The sequence below is a fragment of the Limulus polyphemus genome, unplaced genomic scaffold, assembly GCF_000517525.1.
Source record: "Limulus polyphemus unplaced genomic scaffold, Limulus_polyphemus-2.1.2 Scaffold3052, whole genome shotgun sequence".
In the NCBI taxonomy this organism is placed as follows: Eukaryota; Metazoa; Arthropoda; class Merostomata; order Xiphosura; family Limulidae; genus Limulus; species Limulus polyphemus.
Genome location: NW_013668662.1, coordinates 19983 through 33388, shown reverse-complemented (window position 1 = coordinate 33388; position 13406 = coordinate 19983). Strand labels below are relative to the sequence as shown.

At 33.9% G+C, this 13406-nt stretch overlaps 1 protein-coding gene across 1 annotated transcript in view; it reads right to left on the bottom strand.

Annotated features, from left to right (window-relative positions):
- Positions 1–704: 704 nt before the first annotated feature.
- LOC106468552 overlaps positions 705–13406 on the bottom strand; it is a gene marked incomplete at its 5' end in the record, with an annotated part of 31552 nt that continues 18850 nt past the window's right edge. The window contains 2 exons of the mRNA XM_022396884.1: positions 705–5635; positions 7349–7452. Of these exons, the coding sequence (XP_022252592.1) occupies positions 5531–5635; positions 7349–7452 (209 nt within the window). The remainder of the gene's footprint in view (positions 5636–7348; positions 7453–13406) is intronic.

Genomic DNA, 13406 nt, shown 5'->3' with positions numbered 1-13406 from the left:
AAAAGGCAAATAATGGCCACTTCACATGTGAATTTTTTATACCTCTGTGACTGAATATTAATAATAAGCTAGAAAAAACATGTCAAAGCTCTTCAACACATAAAACAGCAACATTCAGAATAAAAACACTCATTATTCTTCCCTTAATAATGTAACAGTCATGCAATATTTTTAATATTTTTAGAAAAATCTTATTTCTTTCATGTTTTTTTTTGTACAGAAAAGTACAAGATAACAATAATGATGGTTAATAAACTGTTTATAATGAGTTTCCATAAAATTTATCACACACATACGAACACACACATGTATATATATATATATATATATATATATACACACACTCACTTCTGAAACCATCAGGACAACAATTTCAATAAACATAGAAACTAAGTTTCAAGAATAGAGAAACATTAATATTATCATTTTCTTAGGTTAAAAATACTAACATGAACTTCACGTACCACATATTTTAATGTACACACAATAAATCATTTAGCACATTTACATTTCACTTTCATATTACCACATATTGTTAGAAAGCACTGTTCGCTAACTTGTACCTTTAACCAAGCTTTATTCACTGGTATCTTTCTGGCAACTTAATTTTCTTTAAACTTTGAGATAAATTTCATAGATAAAAAAAAACAGGTAATTTCACATTTTTTAAAACTTCTTAAGACTAATAATATTTTTCCTTAGTCTCAAGTGATCAGTAATTACCACTGGTAAACCACAAAAAACAATATTATGCCTCAGTGCTCTTTAGGTTCTTCTCTGTGGACAAATAATGTATATATTTGACATCATCATTGCACAAGAGCACCGATGGTAGGCAAGAAATGGTATGTGCTGTTGAATACAAGGTCTTTTTAAAAGCCTTGAATTTTATCGTCTTTCTCAGAAAATATTAAGTTGATCATTTTGATAAAAATTTGTTCACTATACTGTAAAAAGGAAGATAAGCATAAATATTAATCATACAAGTTAATGTTAGCTGAAATGTCATTTGTACCTTTGGCTGATGGTACAGGAATGAGAAATGGTAAGGCCATGGTATCAGTAATAGCAGTAATGGTATTGGTAATAGCCTAATAGTATTAGTACTAATACTGATAAAACAACAAAGAAGAAAGCTTTTGAAAACTTCTCTAACTGGAATCATGCTAATAAAGAGAAATATGCAAAGAATATAAATACTAGTAGGATAACATTGCAATACTCTTACAGTTATCAGGATGGATAAGAAAATGTTCCAAAAAATGATCAAATGTCCAGTTTGTGGATGTTTATCATTATTTGATAAAAATCAAAAGACAATACATGGTCTTATCATATTAGTGCCAGCATTAGGGTGGGCTGTGCATCCTCAAATTTCAATCTAGTCCACCCAAGTTCATTCTACCTAGTAGTTTAAAAAATCATATTATCAATTTTAAAATATCGTACAATTTTTTAAATCACTAAGAAGAACCAAGAAAGTTCCACTGCCCCCCTCTCCAATGGAAAGGAGCAGGAGCCAGGCCTGTATCATATTGTTAAGAAAATCTCAACGTAACCTTTTAACACAAACTTGGCCAATGTTTTAAGCTTAGAAAAAAAAATGTCAATGTAAACATAACACTAGGCACATTAGGGAGCTTTGATCATCAAAAATATAATAATACTGTAGAAACCAATATTTTTTCATCTCTTAATGTATCCTTCAGTTATATTACATTTTAATTTGAAAATAACTAATACTATTACAAAGAATTCTGTATCAAAACTAGAAGGACATATATCACTATGATTTGCACATCAAATAACACAGCGTAGGTATACTTTTCCTAAATGAACAGTTATATTGCTAAAAATATTACAGATTCTAAGAAAGACAAATCATGGTTATTCTTAATTTCACAAGTAAAATTTTTTGTCACTCCAACATAAATTTTAGATGTGAAATTAGAGTATTACAGATTCATAATCAGCTTTATTCAAGCTGAGGTATAGCATGCCTGTATCACATGTGGCAACAGAGACCAATACATTACACAGCTGCATACAGATACAATAACATAAAATAAGAAATACAAGAGCAATAAATGCACAAGAATTTAGGGGTTAGTCCTGTTCTATTCATTCTGAAGTTAAGATAACTACCAAGGTTACAACACACTTGTTCAGTCAGTCAGTTTATTATTTACCTCGTTCATCTACTTTTATTTTTAAATGCTTTCTAAAAACAAAAGTTAAACCTAAACAGAGAAAAAAATAAAACAATCAATTTCTTACTACACTAGTATAGATGAACATAAGATTTTCATTATAATTTTCTACTTAATATTAAGCATTAAACTAAACTGTGAGTCTGTCTAAGAAAGTTTTGGAATTTAAGTTCAATTTAGTAAAACTTATGGATAAACTAAGGCTTAGAAGTTAGAACTATACTATTATGTCTATTATTCATTTACTAACTGTGACAAAATTCTACCTGCAAATCTTGTTGTGTGCTTGTGTTGTTAGTGTTTTTGGCTTAATAGTATTGATTCACAGTTTTTGTTTTGTAGAATTGTTTGGGAAAGCTGTGAAAAAATAATTCTTTTTATGTCCTTTGTGCAAATAACTGCACAGCAAATGGTATGTGTATTGTAGGACATTTACAATATTTTGCCTACCACAGGTACAAGTAATGCACATGTGACACACGTCACATGATGATGATGATGATGTCATGAGAAGGGTCTATATATAGCTAACTCTTCATCATATATATGATTGGGTAATCCTCCAATATGTGTATCTTACAACATCACACATGAAATTAACTTAGTGCTTTATAAAGCACAGTAAACATTTTAATTTTTATGGAACTTTGTGTAGCCAACATCTACCAACTCTGATAAAGGACAGAAAACTCTGGAATCAATAACAGTTGTCTGTGTACGCCAGGAATGGCCAACTTCTTTATGCTCACTGGCCACTTTCTTACGTTGACTTTAATCTGGGAGCTGAAGCTACATAATCAGGTAAAGTACTTTCAGAATATTTCCTTAATTTGAATTTATATTACTACTGTCTATATTATACACCCTCAGTTAATTACATGGTTTTGAATAAATAGCTGAATTAACATTTGAATAAAGTTCTCAGAACCATCATGGGACTGGTTTGCTTGGTTGTAATTTTTATTGCCAGCTTTGCCAAAATAAAATATGATTAAAAAACAAATGGGCCGGATAAAATATCTTCATTGTTAGTTGTCCATCTATGGTGTACACAATGACTTAAAAACATTTTGCATGAATTGGCAAAACATGTTTAAATTGTTGGTGAAAAAGCAGACAAGTTTTGGTTAAAATAAACTAAGATTTGAAAATGGAACAATGTTTTTTTAAATATCTTTAATTAACAGCAATTGTCTATGAGTATAAATTATCAAGTAATTTAATCTTCAACAATCTTACTGGAATTCTAAGGCTTTGAGGAACACTGAAATTTTCAAAGTTACATTATACCTTTACTCTATACTAAAGAACAATTTGATTTATAACAAAAATTGTCTTTATTCAAAATCATAATTTAAGAGTGCTAATTAGTAGCCAATGCAATATAAAGACTATTAATTATATATATTTTATACATACATGTAAATAAAAAAAATTTTCAATGTTTTTCAGTAAAAGTGCCTTAACCATGTTTTATCAGTTCATTAACAAACAGGATGGTGAGGAAAATACATATATATATATATATGTATGTGTGTGTGAAAGAAATATTTTTCTGAAATGGGCAAAAATATTGTTAAGAAAACATGATTGAAAACAGAACTGTATAACCTATAACTGTTTAAGTACAAAACTTTTCTTTCTGACAAACAAGTAAATACCTGTTTTTAATGTTATATCTTTTGCAAATGCAACATTTATTCTACCAGTTATGTTAACATATCAAGACCTCTGCTTTTTTCCTTTAAAGGTCTGTAACAACAAATACTTCAACTGAAAATAAAAAGGAAAAAGAAAATTCTCATAACATATCAAAAGTAATTAATGGGTTTTAGGAGTGATGATGCTACACCATAATGAAACTGGTAATTAAAATCTCAGCCACATTGTTCTTTACCAAGTCAACATAGGTTTCAAAATACTTGACATCAAAAGTCAGTTTGTATTCATTCTTTTCCTAAGATGAAATATGTTAATTTTTCTGAATATAACAAAAATTCACTATCAAAATATTAATTTTCAAACAATTCTGGCTTGTTTTTACAGTACACAAAAAGCAATCTTTTGGTTAAAGGTAACTTTACAAATTTGCAAGTTATTGTCTTGCTACTCAAAGATTGCTTTTAAATAAAAAAATAAATAAGTTGGTAACAGAAATATAACCCAAATGTAGTAATAGGTGTTTAATTCTTGTGTCAAGTTTTGAAATAAACATGGCCCATCATTTTTTGTTTCACCACATCTCTACTAGAGATAAACGTAATCTGAAGTACACAGTTTCAAAGGCTTAGAAAAGTTCAACTGATTCAGTCATTGTAGTTCTTAAGACATGATGTCTATGAATGGTTGTACATAGTTTAAAATATAATAACTTTTAAATAAAGAAATATTAACACATTCAGTGAAGCACACATTGTCCTAAAAGTCTCAACTTTCATACCATTATTCTACCTCAGTCTAAACCAAGATTCAAGATTTCATCAGCAGATAATGTCAAAATGGTGACTATTCAGCAAATGCACAGACCATTATGTGATAAGTGCAGTCTTTGTGCAGTGTTGTTTTTGGCAATTTTATCAAGCATGAAGAACTACTGAATTATGCAATTAACCAATGGTTTAAGTAGTTCAAGAACACAGGATTTCAGTGTGTACTAAGAGGAGCACTGGATGATTCAATATGAATAATCATACTTTCACCTCAATAACTGAGTCACTGAAATCACATATTTGGACATTTCTTTCTTCCCACACTTGGAAGCTGATGATGTTATTGGCACATGTTTCTTTCAGCAAGGCAGGGTACCACATTACTTTCCACTCTGTGTTTCTGAGATGCCAGTTTGTCCATGTAGGTCTATTACCCTGGGAATCACATTCTCTAGACCTACTAGATTTTTGACTGTTGGAATAAATCAAGTCTACAATTTAAACTTCACATTCAATTACACATGCTGGCCTTAATAATCATACCTTGGAAACAACAGATAAATTCCAGGAAACTTTCTTGTCAATAAAAAAATAATGTGAAACATGAGGGCATGTAGAGCAATGTGTACTCCATCACACATTTTCACGTTCCTTTGTTTAGAAGTTATGTTTATAACCATTCATAGAAATCCTCTATCTTAGCATAATCTCAAATATAAATTATAATTTTAAAGTCTTACAATAGTAAAATTTTATATTTACATGTACAACATTTTGCAATTACTATACTATGACTACAATCAAAGCACACAATGATGATAATATCACTGTTTGTACAAATGCCCACATAAACACATACAAGTTTCCACAGTCTTTAGTAACCTTGTGATATCAAAAACTTTCCTTTACTTGGCGAATTACATTCTGAAGCTTGCTCAAAGAGTCTGATGTTTTCTGGTATAAAGACTGTAATTCTATTTGTTTCTGCTTCTGGTTCTACAAAAAAAAAAAAAAAACTGATCAGTTTTTAACTTAAATATACAAATATAATTTTCATTTCTTATAAATTTACTATATACATGTATTATCTGTGTGTATATGTTTATACTACTTGCTGCACCCTCTACATTTTTCACTCTTTACATCTGCAATTCACTCTCTTTTTAGAGAGTACAAAAGTCATTATTTTCTTCCTTACTGTACATGAACTGTTAGAATAGCATTATACTGGTTATTTTATTACTAATTGTACAATATTAACTGGTAAACAAAGGTAGGGAGATTAGAATTAAAGATAAAGTATCTGTCAATAAGTGTAGGTTTTTGGTAGATTTCTCTGGTCATACCAACAGTGAAGTTTTCATCCCCCTTTCAAGTCCTATATATAAAATTAAATGAGTCCTAGACATAAGGTGAGACAGAGAAGCTTGGGCAAGTCTTTGTTGTATGTGTTCATAAGATAATATTTACCTATTTCTAATAATGAATAGTAGAGCAATGGCAACAATTGTAAACATCTTTAAGAAACGTTTCGAAATTACATGTATTCAGCAAATCTATGAAAATGACAAATTGAACAATCTTTAGAACAAATTACTAATGTAAAAATACAATGACTAGTGTTAGAAAAATTATAAAACATTTAATTCAATTCAACTCAACAGGCTACTCAAGTACTTCTACCCCCAGGTTAAACACTGTATTGTCTTCAAATTGTCACTTTGTATCAGTAGCTTTTTTAGAACTAAAGACACTGTACCTTCACTCTTACATTCAAAGGTCAAATATAAATATATATGTGGTAGCTGCAAAGCCATTTACAAAGGCAAGACTTCTCACCACTTACAAATATGCACCTTGGAACACATGAGAGCTTCTAACAGAACTGGATTTAAACTTGAAACTCCACATAACTCTTCTATATATTCTCACAACTAAACGTCATCACAATCCATTTCCTTAGAATACTTTTCTAATTTCTAGCTGTAATAACCACAAATTGTTCATAAAAGAAAGTGTATATATTATGAATGAAAATTCAAGCCTCAATAGAAATTCAAACTTGTTCCCCCTTGCTTTATTAAAATAACTCTCTCTCTTTTTTTAACTGAACATTTTATAACTTTTATAACACTATTCATTGTATTTTTTATATTAGTAATTTGTTCTAAAGATTGTTCAATTTGTCATTTTCATAGATTTGCTGAAAATGGAATATGTGAAACTCTGAAACATTCATTAAAGATGTTTGCAATTGTTGCTGTTGCTCTACTACTCATTATTAGACTTTGTTTTCCACCAGATGTATCATTTACCTATTTCTTGTTTTGACCTACACCAGAACGCACCTTAGGTTTAATTCTTCCCAACATTTTTCTATAATACATGGTATATGTGATGCTTAATGATACATGACAGAGCCAAATACATCTAAACTCAGTACAAATAGTAGTAAAAAAAAATTAACTCTTCATCTCCTATGGTTACCTCCACACACATGGATTTATCAATCAAATTCTCAAGTCTTACGAGACAAAAAATCTGCAATCTAATCTTCCACATTTCCATATAAACCACAACTAACCAGAATCTCAAAGCAAAATGTAAAAGTAACAATTTGTTTCATTTGATCTCATCATAACTCAATAAAATGCCTAAGAAATAAATTTTTTATACTTATTCTTTTTCTAGAAGTAAACTTCAACTTACAGATATAACTGATATCAAATGTTGGGCTTTTTCTTCTAGTTGCATCTTTTCACTTCTTAATTCCATACTCCTCTTCACCAAGTTCTGTTTCTCTTCCTTTTTTGCTATGAAAGCATTATTATTTTTGCATCACATGTACCAAAGAATTTCCAACACAGTAAAACCTTTTTTAATGGAAATAGATTTTCCTAAAAATCTAAGAGTTGCATAATATTATGACTAAGGGACATACATGCATAAATAAACAAAGTAACTGCTACATTTTTGTCTTCAAATTAATTATTGTCAATTTGTAAGTAACAAAAATGTTGAAAAATCTTTTTCCTTATTTTTTGATCAGCATTCAAAAGTTATAATTTTCCTACACTGAAAATATATTTCTGATAGGTACTTACCCACTATCAAATAAATAGCTATTCTTGTTCAGTTCTGCTCTCTATATGCAAACATTTTTTTTTATGCATGCCACAAGCCTTCTATCTCCCCTCCATTGGAATTGGCTGATTCCAATACATCTATCATGCAAATCATCAAGTGTCAACCCCCCACCAATAAGAGTGTGACATACTCTCATGACACATGTGACTTCCTCTATTCAATTCTACCGAACTATCATTTCAAGTTTTGGCAGAAGATGGAAGCACCGGTTTTTAGTGGGGAGGAAGTTTGAGAGGAGGTAAGTACCTATCAAAAATACATTTTCAGTGTAGGAAAATTATAACTTCTGATATGGTACATTACCTCTGCTCACATAAATAGCTATAATCCTACATTGAATAAGTGGATGAACCAGAGCGAGGGAAAGAAGCATCTTTTGAAAGTGTCCGAAAGACACTCCCTAACATGAGACAGTCAGATTCTAAGATCTGAGGTGGGGAACTGCATTACTTCTGAACAGGCATATTCTTTGCCCACTGTAGAAAGCATATATGGGTGAAAAACAGAGGAGCATGTCCAATTGGAAGAGAACTATGGCTGGTGATCTGAACTATGCAATATTTATGAAACTCAGTCCCAGAAATTATAAAAGTGGGTAAAATGAAAAGGATGTGCCCCAAGGTGTAGAGTGGCTAGGGCATGACAGACTGTATATAGCAAGTCAACTACATCCAAAACCCATGCTGCTGGGAAACAGACATCCATGTGGAGGTAGGAAAGAGGATCATACCAACAGTGAGTCAACTGCAAACCAAAACCCAGGCCACCAGGAACTGACATCCATGTAGAGGTAGGAAGGAGAATCATACCGTCTTCACCTGAAGTTCATGAGACCGGAGGGAATCTAGTATCCCTCGACTCAAGAACGAGGCACATGTGAATATGATAAATCGATCTGGGAACCCAACATCCAGTATTGAAAAGATGTCTACAAAAGGGAAATTGACTGGAACCACCCCAAGCACATTAAAATCCCTGGAAAAAGAAACATCGAGGGATAATGGAAGGAAAAGAACCAGAACAATCTGCAATTACCTCTACAAGGATGCACAACGCAGATGGAATATAATCAAAGGAGGAATATAAACATCTGTAATACATGTGTGAGGACTCATGTTGATTGGTTCTACTGTAAATCCAAAACCTGGCCACTGGCAACTGACATGAGGGTAGGATGAGGGATCCCAATTGAAGGGATGAACTGCAATTTTGATGTCACACTTCCATTTGTTTTCATGTTACATATTGGAGAATATCATGTCATCAACACCAGCAGAACACACCACTGCCCTACTTTCAATTGAATGGTTTTATAATCATTTCTATTTTTTGTTCGTATTTCATTATCCCATTAAGGAGGATGCCTCCATGGTCCACCACCCCAGCAGCTTGGAACTGGAAAGTGGTAAGGACTCTCAAACTCCACTAGAAGAAAAGGGTGGTAAAATTCAGCGGAGAATTTGGAGGAATGACAACACATGAGACAGTGCAATGGGTGACCACAAAAACCCTATTTATAAAAGCTGATCATACTGATTTATTCAATACAAGCCATGGCAGAGATGGATAGCTATCCCCTTCTGCATTACCCATGTAGTCCATGGGTGGATACTGTCCAGGACAGGTAAACTTATGAAGTAATTCTATCTTGTGGAACACCCCATCTCTGCAGTGTGCATTGTGTGGCCATGGAATTAGGCAAAATGAGGCAGTGCAGGACTACATTAATATCCCGGGCAGCCTGCCACGACGGACAAAAAATCTGGAAAGAACACATCCATAGGTAAAGTTTAGGAGAGGTAAATATCTGTAGGATCAGGAAAAATATAAGATGTAGGACAGGACTACCCAAAATCCGAGACCAAGGAGACAAAAGACCCCCAATCCAAAAGTAAATAGAGGATATCTGCATGGCTAAGAACAGTAGGTTGATCAGGGGAAAATCCTGGACCCAGAAACCAACAATGGAAGAATTCCATTTGCATTAAGAAACTTCCATGTAAGAATGGCAAATGAAACAAGCCAGAAAAGAGGCTAACCATCGGGAGAAGTCGGATCACCTTGCCAATAACCAGAGGAAAACCAGGTGTTAAGACAGAGGAAAAAGTAACAGAGGAGGAAGTTGAAGCTGGAGAAGCCATGGAAACCACAGCTGAGATGGACAGGAAAGAGCTATCAGAAGGACTGAACCTGGAGTGTCAAGGATGAATGAAATCACCTGGAGAAGAACGGGAGGATAGACAAATGTGTAGGTCTAAACCTGGCTGAAAACATCAATAGCCAGAGCAAGAAGACGAGGAACCGACAAAAACCAAGGTAATTTGTGGTTAAGGAACATAGCAAAAGCCTCAATGTGAGGAGTACCCCACTAAAGTCAAAGCCACTGGGAAACAAAAGGATCGAGAAACCACTACGTCGGATAAATGCTGTTTGGACAGGAATCCGATCCATGACAAGAGCAAAAGAACCTGGAATATGAGACGTAATGATAGGAATATCGAGTATGTGGGCCCAAAAAGAAGATCCAACTTATGAATACAGAGGGATGGAGAACAAGTGACTGAGATAAGCAACCACTGAAGAAACCAGACAATTTCTAACCAGATGGAGAAAATGAACTAAAACATGACCTACAGTGAAAAGTTCCAAGATATTGATAGGATAAGACCTCTCGGCCTCAGAGCAAAAACCTAGAATCTTCCAGTTGATCAACCCATGCCCTCCATTTCCGATTGGATGCATCCATGAAATATTGAAAACTGGATGAGGAGGAGGAAGTAGGACACCTGCCGACTTGTGAGGCATATCTAATCACCAACGCTGATTGACGACAAGGGTAGGAGGAAGGGTAATAATAGCCGACAAAGGATCCCTGCAAAATTCCACTGGTCATAAATACCTCATGTAAGAGCCTGCATATGAACCCGACCTAAGAGGATAAGTGCTATCATGGAAGATCACATACCCAAAAGCGATAGAACTTCACAAACTGAAAACCCATTGAACGAAGTCAAAGAGGAGAAGGGCGGGCCCGACTGAGATGTGTGTATAAAATGAAAAACACCCAAATACACAAAATATTGGATAGATCACAGTAGGGAATTCTCCAACTTGATTAACAGCCCATTATAGCTGTCGCCAGGAGCAGCTGATAAGGGTAACAGGCAGACTCTTGTTCAGAACAAGCAAACAGTAGCCAGTCAACCAAAGAAAGAGTAAAGTGCAACCCAAGAGCATATAAGTGACGAATGAATGTTCTGAATGCCCAAAAAAACATACAGGGCTGAAGCAAGTCTCAAGGTCAGTGCAAGAAACAGAGAAACCACCCTGTGGAAAATTAACTGAAATATTGGGATATGCAAATAATCATTCACAGCATTCCTCTGTGTTATCAATAAACCTGGAGAAAAAGCCCACCTAAGGTTGAGAAACGACTCAAAGGTAAAATGGAGCAGATTGAAAATAAAAATGAGGTGGGAGAAACCTAGTACAAGCTGCTAGTCTCTGGTTTGGTGCAAGGAGAACAAATAGCCTGGAATAAAAGCCTGGAAAAAGATGATTAACTAGAGACAGAAATCTTATACCTCCTTGGACAGATGCAGACTTGTGGCAGGATCCTAAGTCATGGGGAAGGAAAATGGTACCAATGACAAAGGAGGTGGGAAAAAAAATAGTAGGACAAGTCCCTCTGATAAAACCCAAAGAACCCATGGAACTGTAGTGAAAGGTCACCAAAGGGTAAGAATATAATATAGTCAAGCTCCTACTGGACCGGAGCTCTCTGGTTAGTCTCAGATACTGTTGGCGACATGTGCATCAACAATGAATAAAACAATGAGATGAGAAACCCCTGGAAGGAGGACGGAGACAGGTAGATAAGGACTAGGAGGAGAAAGGAATAGGGGCGTGTCATGGCTCCAACTGTGCAACCAAAGAGGAAAGGGTCGAATGTTGATGCACAGATTACACAGTCTCAGAGATATGATCAAATACATATTATCAAAGAAAAAAAAAAGAAAAAATCCCGAAATGCAAAAAGCGGCAAATATACCCAGGACAAGGTCACATCATGATCCAGAAAATCCCAACTACAGTATAACCACATGTGTAAAGTGAGAGCCGAAGACTACAAATGAACCAATATGGAGGTAATAGGGAATCACACAAAAATTAAAAATTGGATAAAATATAACATTCCTGAGAAATCACATCAAAAAATGCTGTATTAGACCTAGCCAATTCTGCAGGAGGGGTAAGGAAAACACTTCAAATTCCATTGATATAAAAAGGCTATCAAATGTTCATCAGCCCAAACAGGTTCGGCTTGATCAGAAAGATTAATGGGGAAAGTTCAGGAGAAGAAGGTTGACCCATGTAATGAATAATCTTACGATGGATAACAGCAGAGAAATCCAATGACATGTCTTCCCCACCTACACGCTGTGAAAATAGTGCAAGAGGTATAACACCCGAATTGGGAACATGAACCTCAGAATTCATTGTAAAAATACACAAATCAAACAAAAGTGTTTGATGTAAAATATGTGTGAGAAAAAAAATAAAAACTGGGAAATTAAGTTAAATTAAAAAATTTCTTCAATTCAAAGAAAAATAATAATAATGAAGAAATCCCACTTTGGAAATCAAACTATTAAAATCATGATACACACGAGAGCACCAAAAGAAAAAAAAACATCTGAACACGGGTACTGCCAAACAAGAAATAATAATTTGGTAGAATTGAATAAAGGGAGTCACGTGTCATGAGAGTATGTCGCACTCTTATTGGTGGAGGGTTGATGCATGATGATTTGCATGAGAAGCATACTGGAATCACTCAATTCCAATGGAGGGGAGATAGAAGGCTTGTGGCATGCGTAAAATATTTTTTTGAATATAGAAAGCAGCACTGAACGAGAATAGCTATTTATGTGAGTAGAGGTAATGTACCGTATCGGAAACACTAATTTTTCTAGTTAGAAATGGTAGTGATCATGTAATTAAAATAAATCAAGTATTTAAACTGTAAACTCAACATGTAATAAAACTGTGCAAATCCTTAGTATTGTGTATCATACAGTAAATCTGCGTATGACAACACAGAATGTTTTACAAACATCATTGGTAAGGAATTTTTGCTGCGTGTAACTGATTAATGACAGAAGTGAACATGAAACTTTTTTGCTGTAACAACATTTGAATGAATATATCATGACTTTTATAAGCTATTCACCATACGTACAGAAGGTTAATTTTTGCATTTTTTTTACCACTATTTTACCCCCTGTAAATGAATCTTCACCAAATTTGGTATAGAGGTTCACTGGGTCTATGGTGAGATACATACAAATTTTCAATTATGCATCCTGCAGTTTTTATGGGTATTTTTGCATTTTTTACCACTACTTCGCTACCTGTTGATGGATCGTCGCTAAATTTGGCATGAATAACTGTTGGGTCCATTTGGAGATACATACAAATTTTCAATTATGCATCCTGCAGTTTTTATGGGTATTTTTGCATTTTTTACCACTACTTCGCTACCTGTTGATGGATCGTCGCTAAATTTGGCATGAATAACTGTTGGGTCCATTTGGAGATATATACAAATTTGTGGTTT